General features: G+C 46.2%; 1 protein-coding gene across 2 annotated transcripts; it reads right to left on the reverse strand.

Annotated features, from left to right (window-relative positions):
- Positions 1–362: 362 nt before the first annotated feature.
- Positions 363–14,514, reverse strand: MISP3 (MISP family member 3). Of its 2 annotated transcripts, none has more exons than XM_020798717.3 (4): positions 14,398–14,514; positions 9,386–11,975; positions 5,570–5,634; positions 363–1,887 (listed from the first exon to the last, which is right to left on the reverse strand). In XM_020798717.3, exons 2-4 carry the CDS (start codon positions 11,937–11,939, stop codon positions 1,792–1,794), a joined length of 2,715 nt encoding a protein of 904 aa, XP_020654376.3. In that variant the 5' UTR covers positions 11,940–11,975; positions 14,398–14,514; the 3' UTR covers positions 363–1,791. The 2 variants fall into 2 exon arrangements, with proteins under 2 accessions (XP_020654376.3, XP_020654374.3); XM_020798715.3 differs by having other exon boundaries at positions 5,552–5,634.
- Positions 14,515–15,271: the final 757 nt, after the last annotated feature.

Consider the following 15,271-nt stretch of genomic DNA (forward strand, 5'->3'; position numbering starts at 1 on the left):
TTATTTATTTATTTATTTAATGGACTTATATATCGCCCCATAGCGCTACAAGCACTCTCCGGGCGGTTTACAATTTTTAATTATACAGGCTACACATTGCCCCCCCAGCAAGCTGGGTACTCATTTTACCGACCTCGGAAGGATGGAAGGCTGAGTCAACCTTGAGCTGGCTACCTGGGATTTGAACCCCAGGTCGTGAGCACAGTTTTAGCTGCAGTACAGCGTTTTAACCACTGCGCCACAAGTGATTTATGCCTACACTCATTTATACCCGCTTTTTCCTCTCCGCTGCGAGATATCAGTATCTTTTAAAAGAATGAATAACAAATATTTCAAGAAGTTTGAAGAAACACTTTAAAATGATTCTCTATGTAGATTTTATTTTCTTTTGTCCAAAAGCTGTTGATGCAACTACATATGCAAAAGGCCAATGATATTATCAGCGGTGGGTGATTTTTTGTAAATTAAACACTTCCTCCTCTTATCATATGGCTTCCACAGCTCCTGTGAAAAAAAACTTTCATCAGGTGGGAACCATGGAAGCTGCAGAATTAACCACTTTCCAAAAATTGCTGTCATCAGCCTTCTGAAGGAATAGCTACACCAAGAGGGTTTCAGATTTTTAGTGGATCAGCACTAACAACAAAAACTTCCAATCAGAGCCCTTTTTAAGAGAGGTACACTCTGCTTCTAATTTTATTTGGAAATCAGTTGTCTTTTGTATCAGCTTTTTAGAAAATGTTAAAGAAGCCCATTAAAAATTATGCGCTGGATTTGTTTATCTGTGTGTTTGTTTATGGACTAGCACTAACATTCAAAGTTTCTGACCCAACTCCATTCCATTATAAAGTAAAAGAAAACAAAACCCCACCTTTTGAAGATGGTTAAAAAAACAAACAAGAAAGTCAGGGCTTTTGCCACTGTGGGTAGCAATTTGAGGCTTCCATTGTCTAGATGGTGGGGAAAATACTAATATCAGTATAATCATCAGTACATGAAAAGGAACAAATACTCCACCTGAGTCAGCCCTTAGACTGTGCCTTCCAGAATCCCCCAGCCAGCATAGTTTTAAAACTTGTATCTCCCAGAATCCCTCAGCCAGCATAGCTGTTGCCTGAGGGAATCTGGGAGATTATGATTTTTAAAAGTAACATTTCAAAGATCTGCCACTCCCCTGAGGACACATACTAAGAGGCAGATGTCTGCCCAGATTGTTGGCCATTTGTAACAAGTTAATCACTCCAAAAGGGGAAGAAGTTGCTGGGACCACATACTCCATCTAGTGAAACAGCCCCACTGCACACCCAACAGTGCAGCGACCAGTTACTGTCCCTGGGTATGCCCCCCCCCCAATAGATGCAGCCATAAACTTCCATGTATGTGCTTACACCCAATACAAATCTAAAATCTAGGGGTAGGGGGGAACCTAGCAAAGAGTTGAGTATGGAAAGAACTTGGCATGAGGCATAGGCATCTCTGTATTAACATAAAGCTACTATGCATAGTCAGGTTTTGCATTCGGAGCCTAACCATTTGACTCTCTTCTCCTCATTCCTACAAAAAACATGTCTGCTATGAACATTCTTTCTCCTGGAGGGATCAAACTGGGTACGCAGTCATGCTTTTGGACCAAGTCTGTCAAATAAGAAGTGGAGTGCAATGAATACATGATTGGTTCTCAAGGTGAGCTTGGCCATGGCTTGTAAGGGGTTAGGGGACACATTAAGGACTCCTCCCCTCCCGTGTGTCTTATCACTGAAGACAGGGTGCCTTTTCTTGCTGCAGCTGCCCCTAATCCTCATTCTCTTGCTTGCCAACAGCTCCGGACTCCCAGCGCTCAATTAAGGCACTTCTCTGGCGACGAAGGACGCGAGGGCTTCTCTCCGGCTGTGTGGTTGGATGCGGAGCAGGGAGAAAAAAGGGGAGCGGGGGGAGAGAAGAGTGAGTAAGAGCTAGGGGAGAGTCACCAAAAAGCACACGTGAAAAGCTGGGGAGATTTCAACGGCAGACATAGCAACGATGGGCAGGAGAGTCTGGATCACAACTGAGCTTGGGAAAGTTTCTTTTGGACTACAGCTCCCAGAATCCCCCAGGCAGTATGGTTTCCTAAGTTCTGTGGGCCATGAAGCTTACTGTTCCAAGCTCTGAAAAAGATCCAGTGCCAGTTTCTCTGCAAAGAAAACTCTGTTCTGTCAGTGACCAATGTACTGACACTCTAGGCTCAACATTTATTCAGGGACCCACAAAGCTGAGCCCTAATTCACCTTCCCAGTCTTTTGGGGCAAATGAAACTCTGTCATGTTTTTGGCATTGGCAGTTGTATTTTAAAAGTCAAGATCACAGCGCAGTTTCAAGGGTGCCACAGTATGTTTTGAACTCTGATCCGAATTCAGAAGCATGTGCAGTAAAGTCCTCTGCACATTCATTCTGCAGTCAATTCTGTAACAGTAGGTGGCCAGCTGATAGACCCATAGATATTTTTGGGTCTACGATACCAATTAATCATAATAATCATGTGTTGTCAAGTTGATTCCGACTTGTGGCAACCGTTTCCAGGGGTTTCTAGGAAGAGAATACATAGAAATGGTTTACCATTCCCTTCTTCTGGAAGTATCCCGAGACTGTGCACCTTTTCCAAGGCCGCACAGACTGGTTCTTCTCGGAGGCAGTGAATTCCCAACCTCTGGCTCCACAGCCTGGTCTCTAAACCAATGAGTTATTGAGCCAGCTACAATACCAATTAGCCCTGAGTCATGAAAGCCAATGGGGTAGAAGTCTTTGGTCCTGCTATGTAAGAGCATTTGGACAGCCACATGTTTCCAACTCCTATCTTATAGGATTTATTTTATCTCCTATCTTTCAGGATTTTGCCTCATGGGAAGTGCAGCTCTGATAAATCCAATTTTTGTTTCAGCACATGAGCTTTCTCAGTTAAAGGGTGCCATCTTGTATCTAAGTACTAGAAGTACCATCTGGCTAGTCATTGCCAAGACCCACCAATAATAACTTGTCCTTGAGATTCTTTTCCTAACAGCTAAGAAGGAGGCAAGGTGGGAAAGGGGGGGGGGGAATGTGGGAGGCGGCCATAAGTGTTGGCCACAGGGTAGAAGACTTCCCCAGTCCTGGATCTGGCAATGTTGTATCTCCTTGGAAGGAAGGAGGACTTCTGATATCAAGAAATGGAATGGCCAGTGTTTTATGTGTTTAAAGGGGGCGGGGGAGAGAGAACCCTATCAAGAAGTGAACAACTGAAACAAAGACATGCCTGACATTTTGCCAGCATTTGACTAATGTGAAATTAGTTATGTGGAATCTGAAGAACAATAGCTCAACATTGATATGTACCATCTGCTTGCCTGTTACTATCAGCTGTGAAGGAAACAAAATGTAAATGTTTTACAATGCGCCTATTGTGGCTATGTTAAAAAGGTGAGGTATGCAAAGGAAAAGATAACCAGCCCTTGTTTCCAGTGTTTTCCACAGAAAATGTGGATATTGTGTGTGTCATTAAAGGCAACAGAGACATAAGCAGATCAGACCCACTTCAAATGATGGGACTTGACAGGAAATCTTCCTGTAAAAGCTGCATGAAGGCAGACGGAAGCTGCTTTGGTGCGCTTTTCCGTCAATTTTGACCAAGAATGGTGGGTCAAGACTAATAGGTTTTATTTGGCATAAGCTTTCAGGGGCAACCCAGTTCAGATGCAATAGATCTGAAGAAGTAGGTTACAGTCCACAGGCATTTCAATATCAAAGAAGCTCTTTAGTTTTTTAAGTGACACAAACCTTTTTTGTTGACTTTGCTGTAGCAGACCAACACAGCTATTTTGCTGGAAGTACCTCATTCAGTGAGTGTGAGCTGTAGAACTTCCCAAGGTTAATCATATTAATCAGAGGGAGTCAAGTACTATGGGAAGTCCATACACAACTCAGACACTGAAGTAAGTGCTCACATTATGGGGGATGATAGATAAGGAAGCCTTAATAAAACTCACAGGCCCCACGGCTGCCTTCCGGCAGTTTTAGCACAATGATTCTGATGTGACTGATGGAAGATCTCTGCTTTTTCTGTTCTCCCCTTCCTTTAATGCAAGCACTGAAGCCAATATGTCTGGTCAAACTACACAGATGTACATTGTGCCAATGCAGATTAATAATAATAATCATGTGCTGTCAAGTCAATTCTGACATGGTGACAATTTTTCAGAGTTTTCCAGATACAGAATACTCAGAAGTGGCTTCCCATTCCCTTCTTCTTGGAGGCACACTGGGATTGTGCAGCTTGCCCAAGGTCACACAGGCCAACTCACCTTGCAGGAGGCACAGTGGGGAATTGAACTTCAGATACCTACATTACTGAACTATCCAGCCAGAGACTAGCAGGTAGATAGATAAACTATCACCATGACAAGGTTTGCCTCTTACTTTAGAGAGTTTGTTTGGGAGTCTCACTTTTGCGGAGGAACAAACTCACTAGCTATCTCAGTGCCTGAACATTTCCTTTTTAAGCTGCTGGAGTGTTCTAAGTTACTATAGGGAGGCCATAGCAGCAGCAACAAAACTAACCACAGGTTATTGGTGATCAGCCATGAAGAAGTTTCTAGCCCTTGTTTTTATACTAGCTAATGTGCATAGCTCCATCAGTAAACATAGCACTTCACCATGTGACAGGAGCAAAAATGGCAGAGATTCCCCCCTCCAAGGAACTTAGTACCTAAATGTTAGTAAGAAGCAGCAAAGGGAGGGGAGCAGTGAGGCTAACAGTAAATCACAGAGGGTCTATAGCTGAATGGTGGCAATGCACAAGCTTTGCAAAAAGAATTCACTGCATCTCTAGGTAGGGACACAAAACTTTTTGTTGATTTTGCTGTAAGGCAACTTGTTTAACACTCTTAAACCAGAAAGCAGCTGCCAGCCAGTACAGGGTACAAGAAATGAAGTGCTACAGGAACTCATGATCTGACAAGAAAGGCAGGGAGATGATCTGTTCTGCCGCTCTGCTGGGTTCCTGCACCACAGGAAGTCATCGTAGTTGTTGCCAAATGTTGGTGGCAGTAGCATTAGAAATATTGGTGCCTGCTACTGAACAACAGTAGGGTAGCCCTCAGGGGTTGTGATAGGTCCAGTGTGGGTTCCTGACCGAAGAGTAGAAAAGCTTTTTTCTTTTGACGGCAAATAGATCCAAATCCTGTTGCTTAGGTTAGTAAACCACACTAGAATAGGCCCATTAAATAAACAGAGATTTGGTGAGCCCACTGCTCCATAAGGTCTACCAATTCAAATGGGTCTATTCTAACTGCAACGTACTGTGCTGAAGTAAGTCACAGTTACCAAGTGTGACTCTGGAGGCATGCAGCTCTGCTGGAATCATATCTCCGGAACACTAATGTGATTTTAGCTAGAGTGACATATTATCTGTAAAGTATCATCTGGCCCTCGGACTGTGTTAAATGTTGGCTTGCCGTTGCAGCTGAGTGATGTTCCTAAGTACAGCCACAGACCACCAGTCATCACTGGGAGCCGTAAGAATGGCTGATGGTGTGGTTGTTACCTGATGCAGGCCATTCACCTGGGAGGTCTCCGAAGAGCTCGGTGGGGGCCATGTGACATCTAGCTTCTTGCAAGAAGGTCTTTCTAGAAACAAGAGAAAGGAAAAAGAGCAGGCTTTAACAGCCATGTACTGTTTGACCTCAGTAACGGCAGTGCTTTTGAGCATATGCAGAGTGCATTTTCCCCAACACTGAATAATTACAGTCTGCTCAGTTGCGTCAGGGTTGAGAGAAAGACTTTCATTTCAGAGTGTGTGACCTAAATTCTGGCACTCCAGCAGGGGAACCAGAGCGTGGCCCTTCTTTCCACATTCATGCCAAGCAAGCTGTTTCCCACAGTCTCTGTGAGTTTTGCCTCCATTGTGCCACTTACTTTGTCTGGCAATATTTCCAGGTCTCTGGTCACACCCGCTAATGACAGGCGGGTTTCTGTTTCAGTCTTGCATTTGTTAAAATTCAACCTTGTGTTTGCTACAGTGCCCTCGGAAACCTATTACCACCCTTTAGGTACACACTCTGATTCAGCTAGCTGCCAAGTTCTCATACTGCAACTGGGACCATTTATTTATTTTCTTTATTTATAGACCTAATTCTTTGGAACGTTCATACTGAGATAAAGTCAGACAGGTGAACCATACAGGAACTATCATCATCACAAACAGATGAATGAATTGATCCAAAGAGTGCAGGTAGGGATAGAATAAACACTGAAATTATAGCCATGCGATTAAGTCTGATGATACATGGACCAAAGCACCTACCTTAAGGTAAATATACAGTAAACATTTGAAATTGATTTTGAGAATCCATTTTGTATGGTGCTATGTATTCTCATTTCTGCTGTTTGGGGTAAATTTTTACACAGGCAAACTATGAATAGGTGAGAAGTATTTGAAATATAGGGTTATCTCAGTTTGCTACATATTTCTTGGATCAAATGGGTGGCCAAAACAGAAATAGCAAAGTGAATGAAAATGACCAAGATTTTTTGGTAAAAATTCACAAAATGCAGAATATTTTGATCACATAATGAAAAATGAAAAAGTAAAGTTGATTATAGCTTATCATTCCAAGTATAATAAACAGGAAAAGAAGTGCAGGAAGCAGAAGCACATATTGGCTGAAGAGTTTGCACACTAGTTTGTATATAACATTATTTAGAGTTACTGAATATGAAGGCAGTATAGCCACAATGATGTCCAGCCTCTGGTAAGAGAAGAAGAGATGGAGGAGGAAGTGTCAGATCCTTATTAATCCAAACTTGCCAAAAATATGTACACAATAAATCTGTTATCTTTAATATATATATTAAAGTAATTTAATATTTTAGTAATTTTAGTGCGTACAAATACTGGCCTATTTTGTTAATGTTAGAAATGAAGCAGGGAAAAACCCAGGATCTTTAGGATGAGAAGTGTGTAGGAGGACCTGGTGGAATAAAGATAAGCTCTCTCAGATCCAGAATCCGGGGCTGGGGTGGGGGTGGGGGATGACCCAGAAGTCTGTGGCTGCTTAAATACTACTGTGACACACAGAGCTATTCTATTTAACCCAGAAGAAAGGGTGTGAGGCCTATCAGTGAATTGCAAATTAGCAGCCTTGCCTTCTGTTCACTTCCTGATATATTTTTTTCCGCTGGAATTAACATGATTCTTGAGTCCATCCAGACATCCTTGAGGACAAAGTTTATCTATGGATTTCTATACAGTCTTCTATACAAATCCTTGGGTTTGTATATATTCATTCACTTCAGAGCAGGTCACTCAGTGAGTTCAGAAATTCGGCACTCCATCTGAGAAGGAGACCACAGTGATGTTTGGGCACTGCTGAGGTCAGGATGACTGTTGGTGTCATCCTGGTGCTAGCATTTGGTATAAAAATTCTTTGATTTTGGGGCCCTCCTGCTGTGGAGACTGGAGGAACATGAGAAGACAGGATATTAGTGGAGTGACCTGAAAGTGAGGTGAATTTTAAAATCTGTTATTTCACAGGAGGAACTTTTCATTGAGGGTCTATCTAGATTATTTACAGGACGTTAGATGTGTCACAGTTCTGTGGAATCTGTGAAAAGCCACAGGATGTATTGAGCATTTCAGCTGGAAAACAAACAAGAGAATAAGTTTCTAGACCCTATGGAATAAAGGTATTCTTGGAAATATGTGGCTCTGAAAATCCCAGAAGCTAGAGGGTTGGCTTGGCTAGCTAAGATTTCCTCACAATGACTGTGCCTTTTAGTTTCCCTTGCTCCTTCCTATAACAAGCAAAACTGAAATAAATTATGCTGAATGATATGTACAGAATACAAACTATGTCATGTAAAATACAATATATAAATCTGCAGGATTTATACAGATCACACATACTGGCCTTTAGACTGGAATGAGGATGATTTGGCTCTCTTATGTCCTTTGAATTTCAACCCATACTGTCCCTTACCCATTACCAGTGCTGGATGAGGCTGATGAGTGTTGCAGGCCAAAGCATCTGGATGGCAAAAGGTTCCCTACTCTTTCCCTGAACGACTCAAGCCAACAGGCTGAATATTTTTAAGGCTTCATCCCTATGCAAACTTAGCTGGGAAAACACTTAACTGGACTTAGTAATACTGTGACATTCTTTTGGGATATATATGCATAGGGTTGCAGTGTATGAGAGTGAAAAGCAGCCAGAGAGAGGCATTATTCTCCATGGAGTATGGATACAATTATTGTGCCTTTGTGACTTCTGATTAAGCAGGAGTGGCAGGTTTGTGAAACAAGGTAAAAACCTAGCAGACCTATTTTATTAGAGGCAAACGTGGGTTAAAGAAAATGGCTGATGAGGAGATACCCCTCTTTCTGACTGCTATCAGCTGGGGAGACTTAGAAATTCCTCTAGCCTTCAGGTGCATGCTGGAGGACAAAGCAGAACACTCCCAAGGCCACTGTGATGATTTAATCTTGGAAAAATGCCATTCGCAAACTAGTCAGACTGGGAGACAAGGATTTTAACACATCTGAGGTGCAATATGCATTTCACACACAACTTCTGTGCCCTCCAGTGTCCTTTGATATTGCAGAAGATCCTGGGGATGCATTTCTTTAATTGTATTGGTTGGCTTTACTGGCATGCTAAAAATATGCTCCAGGCAAGTTGTTTGCTCAATCCCACACTTATGCTTTTACCATCCTGCACCAGATGGGAAAAAAGTTCTTCCCCTGAAACCACAAGCCACACAATAAAGCAGCGGTCTCTCACAAGGCTATTCAACACTCTGCTTTACTATTATTACACAGCTATTTCCAGATTTTCTTTTTAAAAACCCACCTACTCTGGTGTCTTGTGCCCAACAGTGGTCAGCTGTATTCTTATGGGATACCTACAAGGAGATCGTAGAGGCCTCTTCTATTGTCTGTGATTTAATTCTGCAATTGGTATTCATGCTCCTGAACATGGAGGTTCTACACGGCAAATGACTCCTCACTTTATGAATTTGTTGAAATCCCTTCAAAGACACCAACACATCTTTTGACTATAGATTCCTTAAATCAGGGATGGGGAATGTGCAGCCCACCAGATGTTCCTGAATTGCCTTATACCAAACATGAGACTTGATAGGAGCTGCAGCTCAAAAGCATCTGGAAGGCCAGAAATGGTTCATCCTTGCCATAAATTAATGGATGCTAAATGAAACAGCACTTTCATTTGTTTCTGCAATCCCCCATTTCATGGGTAGCTCTCTATTCTTTCTTTGCCCTCATTTCACACATCCCAATAGTAGAAATGAGGCCTGCGGGAGTCTTTTTCCCCTGCTTGTCAATTCCATGCTCTCATCTTATTCCCGCACTGCAAGTTACCTGGTTGGGTGGGGACATCCTCTTCCTGCTCCGTGGTTTCTGGGGACGGACAGGGCAACACGGAGCCATACAGGCTGTACCTCTGCCTCTGCAGCTCCCGCTCTCGTTCCTGGGCTTCCTGGACTTCCTGCTCTAGCAAAGACTGGGGGCTTTTGGCACGCAAGCAATAGAAGGGGTTAGCCGAGGAGGCCTTCTCTGGCTGGGGCCGCTGGGAGTGCAGCAGAGCCCTCGAGTCTAAGATGACCATATTTGTTGCACAGTCGGCCTCGGTGAAGGATGGCCCCCGGCTCCCTTCGGTGCTGTTGCTGCACACCCTCTTCTTGGAGGCCAGAGACTCGGAGCTGAAGTGCTGCTCAAAGATCATCTTCTTCTCCTGCAGTTCTTTCGGGGTGCCACGGTCATAGGCACCCCGCACCTTCCCCAGCTGCACAAGGTCTTCTTCCCGCTGACACTCCCGCTGGATCTCCCGCTGCATCTGGACCCCAGCCCACTGGCGCTCCTTCTCCTTGGGCAGCGTGGAGGACCCCGCACTCTGATTCAGAATGGGCCGGATCCTGACCTCCACGTATTCCTGGGTTCCCCGAGGATTGGCCAGACCCCTCTCCCGACGGAGGAGCTCTTCCCGCTCTTGATGGAGACGGATCTCCCGCTCAATTGGAGTTTCAGGGACGGAGTGGGGGATCTCGGGGGAATCGGCGGCACCTTCTGTCCAGTCTGTGGGGCAACCGGAGACATCCATCGCAGAGGGCTCATCAGCGATGGGCGTCGAGCAAGCCAGCTCAGCAGGGTCTCCTATATCAAGGAGCAATCCTTCCCTGGGGGGGACCTGATTGGAAACACTGTGTTCTGCTGCAGGAACTGGGTATGCGGTACTGGCTAAGTCTTGAGAGCCTGCTCTGTCCCTGGCCTCATGCGGGTCTTCAGCACTTGCTAAAACCATGGCCCCAGACGGCTCACTGGGACCAGATGGATCGCTGGCCCCAACTGGACTTTCTAAGCCAGGCAGTTCTCTGACCAAGTCTTTGGCACGAGGAGGCTCCTTCGCACCCTCTGGCTCCTTGTTTCCTTCAGGCTCAGGGCTCCTGGTTGCTGCTTCCTCTCCCCTCTCAGATCCCGGCGCCACCGCCTTGCCTCCAGCCTCAACCTGGGGTTTGGTGTCGTCCTCACCGCCACCTCCACTTGGTTTGTGAACAGCCTGCCTTTCCCAGGCGTGCCCATCGTCACACTCAGCAGCCAGGCCCCGATGGGCAGGTCCAAAGATCCCAGCCGTTGCCACAGGAGACGGGGTGAGCACTGGCAGGGGAACGGCCTCACAACCTGTAACTGCTGCCCTCTGCTGGCCAGAGGGGCCCATGTCGGCCTGAGGGTCTGCTAATCCGGGGGAAGAAGGTGCTACCAACTGGCAGGTAGTATCTTGGGCAACCTGTTCCTCCTCAGTTGCCTGGGGATGATCTCCTGAGTCCTCCCTCAAGGAATGCTCTTTGAGACTACCTGAAGACTCCTCTGGAGCCAGCGACGGGGGAACAGGCTCGCCTGGCCTTCTTTCCTCCTCACCACCCCTTGGCATTTCTGAGCAGCCTTCCTTTATCTCTTCTTGAATGCTGCCAACAGAAGATGTCCCCTCAGACTCAGCAGGAGAGGGAGAGGCAGAGGGATGATGGCGAGGAGAGATGCAACAGTCTCCCTCCTTCTTTGGAGAATTTGGCCCTGGTAGCAATGAGCTGGGGGACTGAGGTGAAACAAGAGCAGCATAAGTAGCTTGGCCGTTGTCTTCGCTGCTGTCGGCTTCTTCTGGACTACTGGCAACTTCCGTTACCTCCACAGATCCTGAATCCACACTAGAGAGCTGGCTGTGGCTACCTGTGGTGCTGCTTTCCTCCTCCAGGTCGAGCTGAGCTGAGTTCGTGGTGGAATTCTGTGGTTCTGAAGGAAGATCGGAGGCCTTGCCTTGATGGGCAGGAGGACTTCTTTTTTCCTCCAGGCCAACATCTGGTTCTTTGGGGGAGTCCGTAGGTGCAGTGATGTCCCTTTCAGGGCTGTGGGGCTGTTGTCTGCTCTCTTCCTCCTCTTCTGAAGCTGAGACCGCCACAGGATGCTGTCGCTCTGACAAGGCATCGGGGGTCTCGCCATGGCACTCCGGTTGGCTGCCACCCTCCTCTTGGGCCAACAAGCTTGAAGCCTCTTCCGCCTTCGGCTGCTCTGAGGAGGGCTCCTGCATGCCATTCATGTCATGCCCTTGTTCCAACGGGTTTGACTCATCGGCCATTTTAATTCCCTCAGAAGGCATGACCGGAGGCAAGGGGCCTTTCTTAACCTGGTCATCGTTCTGCTCTGGGGCGGGTGATTCCTCTGGTCCCTTCTCTTTGGCAAGGATGCTGAGGGCAGCATCCGAGGGGGGGAGAAAAGAGCCCCCTGGCATGGTGGTTGCATGGACATTCCCTGCCTCGTTCCTGTCCTCCACCACATCCCTGAATAGGTCTGCCTCAGAGCTCTCTGGACCTCTGTGGGCCACTCCAGTGACAGGGGGAGGCCGTGAAAGAGTTTCTGTGGTCATTTAGGTATGAGGGTTGGGCTCGCTTGTCCAACACACCTGGAACAAAACAAAAAAAAAGCATGCATCTTTTCAATAGCAGTTTTTCAATTCGTAAGACGGGGGGGGGGGTCATCCTGAGAAAGAAAGAAGATGCCAGCGCCCTCTATTGGCAAAGGCTTGAAAAATGTGAAAGGTGCCCATACCCACTGGAATCAGGGGTGGGAGACAAATCTGCACAGTAGTACTACATTGGTATACTTTGTGCTTATATCACAACCACTGAAAGATAGTGTGTACGCTTGTGTGTATTAAAATGGTAAATAAATGTGGGATGGGGCAGAAGCAAGTTCTTGTGAAGCACAATCTTGCTTAGTGTTTTGGAAACCTTACTTTTTGGACTACAATTCTCAGAAGCCCCCAGTCGCAACAGCTTCTGGTGGATTATGGAAGTTGCAGATGCAAAAAGATAAAAAAATAAACCTTTGCCAACACTGCTCTTGCTTCTCTATGCAGTGAGACATGGTGATGGCAATGGCAGGATAGTGCCCCATGGAGATCTGGAGGCTGAACAGCTGGACACCTCAGTGAGAGGAAATACCTTCTGTTTTCTCTTATACTGTACTCTGTCCCTCCCATGCATTTCCCCCTTCCTTTCCCTTTACCATTTGCCAGTTCACAGTAATAGCAACAAATAAGATGGAATCTCCTTTCTTATCCAGCCTCTTCCTTCAAGCCATGCCTTTCAGCAGTGCTCAAGAACCTGACCTGCCTTCAGTCACCCGGCTGTCAGATAAGCCACTCCATCTTACAGTTTCCAATGCAGTGTTGGAACCAGGATTCACCGGACCAAAGAAAGGGACTTTTTGATTAGTCAGGATGATGACATCATCTGCCACCACTTGCCCTCCTTTTTGAACTTAGCTACATTCCTCATGGTAACTAGGGAGGGCAAGAGAATGGATTTCCCCCCACAACAGTATGTTATTGAGAGCTATCTTTCTTAGAACGCAAAGAATTTGGGGGTAGCTTGATCTGGAATGATCAATGCAGACCCATTAGCCTTACAAAAGACCTGTTTGTGCTCTGATAACAGTTGGAATCAGTTTGTCCATAAGAGGCTGCCTGCATTTTTGGGCTCTTTGGACTCTGGCAGGTTCGGTCCTCACTCTCTCCTGTAAAAAGCTTGCCATAGCTACACTAAGAAAATTTACCCCTTGACAAAACAGAACCGGGGTTCCACAAAAGGCCCATTGAACTTGTATAACTTCTTTCTTTCATAGGCGGGAATGGGCATTGCAGATAGGAGAGGTGGAGTCCAGAGTGCTCAACAAAGGAGGCGAGATTACAAAGGGCTGCTGCTGAAAAAGAAAAGAAGAAACAAACCCCCAAAACAAACAGGAGAGGGGAGAAGAAGAAAAAGACAGTGTTTTTCATGGGTATTTCTTGCGGCAGCTTCTTCTGTTGTTGTTATATGCCATCATGTTGCTTGCAATTTACAGCAACCCAACGAATTAATGAATTCCAAAAGGTCCTATCATTAACAGCCCTGCTGAGGTCTGTTTCTTCTGCCATGTCATAACTACCGCAGTGTTTTCAACACAGGCTACACATTGCCAGCAAGCTGGACAAAAAGATTACGACTCCTGACTGTTATATAGGTAACTGTAAAAAAGGCAATCTGGCAAACAGGCAAGCAGGTGGAGAGGGAGGCATTACCTTCTATGCACTACCTAATGAATGCCCCGTTAGCAAAGAACTGACTCCCTTCCCTCTTTCAGGTTGCAGGGAGTAAGTGGCTGTCCGGAGAGACAGAAAGGAGGAGCGCTCCACAGGAAAAGTGCAAAGGCAATTGGAATGCAGCCATGAAAGCATCGACATGCAGCAAAAACAGACCTTGCAGGTAGTGTTATGGAGCACACAAGATCTTACTCTGTCAGCTCATCTCCCTGCCCTGGGAAAAAAAAAAGAAAATCTACTTGCACAAAGCAAAATAGGAAAGCTCTACATTCCAGGAACGTAGCAGGAGGCGATACCAATCCTGCCAGTCTTAAGAAAAAGGACCTTCCCATTCTGCAGGGAGAACGAAGGCTCTTTGAATCTGGCACCTTCCCACCCCCTTAGAGAAAAGGTCCATGAGGGAAGGGGGGGGGGAATATTGAATTGCAAAGCAGTGGGGTGGGTGGATTGATAGATTGATAGATCGATCAATTGATTGGCAGGCGGGGGGGCGGGGGAGAGATTCTGCTCCACATTCTTGCCACACCATAGCTTGATTGTGTGTGTCCTTAATCAGTTCCTTCCTTTCCTTCCACCCACTCTTTTTTCCCTGTTATCCTTTGGATTAACCCATGGTTACTGCCTACTGGAGGACTGACCTTCTCTTGCCATGCACTTCTCCTTCGTCCCTCCCTGCCATGATGCCCACACACACACACACAAACACACGGTTTCCTAGAGGCTCTTCTGGGGCTGCTCTTACCTGTCAGTGACAGCGCTCTCCAGATCCTGCCTTCCTGGAGTCCTGCTGGGGCCCCTATGGCTGTCCTGGCAGGACAGGACGGGACTGTTTCCCCCCACCCACCCCGTGTGCTTTCCCCTGTGCTTTATGTTCAGCCACTGAGCCAATTACACGCCCAAGGCTAATCTGCTGGCAGGACACAGCCCTGCTTCTGCGAAACTACAAAAAGAGTTGCCAAGAAAATGCAGAGCCCTGGGGCCACCCCTCCCCGAAAAGCCATCCCACAAAAAGTGCCCAGGCAGCTGCTTGGCGACAGTATTAAAGATTAACCGCATGCAAAAAAAGGGACATTCTTGGGATCAGAGGAATTAGGAGAGGACTCTTACACCTAGCGAAAGCTTTCACAGCGATAGCAGAATGAACCTCCAACTGCAGAGGCAGTCTCTCTCTTAAGACCAGATACTAATTTGAAAAAGGGGTTGGGGGTGCTGGTGGCCATTTCTGGAAGGGTCTGGCGGGCTAGTGTTGGAAGCAGCTCGCTTGACCAACCAAACCCGTGTTCTCATTCAATTCAACAGAGCAACTCTTAGGATATTATGCTCAGTCATGAGCTGTGCATTAGGGCAGAGCCGAGGAGGTCTGTGACCCTCCTGATACTGATGGGCTCCAGTTCTATTCACCCCAGCCGACTTGGCCGGTGATGAACAAGCATGGGCACACTTGTTAATCAATCTCTGGAGGGCCACAGGCAATTTTTTTAAAAAAATCTCCCAGATCACTTTTACTTTACTTTACTTTAATTAGATTTATACCCCGCCCCTCTAGATCAGGTCTACTCGGGGCGGCTTACATACATAAAAACATTACAAACAAAGACTTGAAGCATTAAAAACAT

The sequence above is a fragment of the Pogona vitticeps genome, chromosome 2 (genome assembly GCF_051106095.1).
Source record: "Pogona vitticeps strain Pit_001003342236 chromosome 2, PviZW2.1, whole genome shotgun sequence".
NCBI lineage: Eukaryota > Metazoa > Chordata > Lepidosauria > Squamata > Agamidae > Pogona > Pogona vitticeps.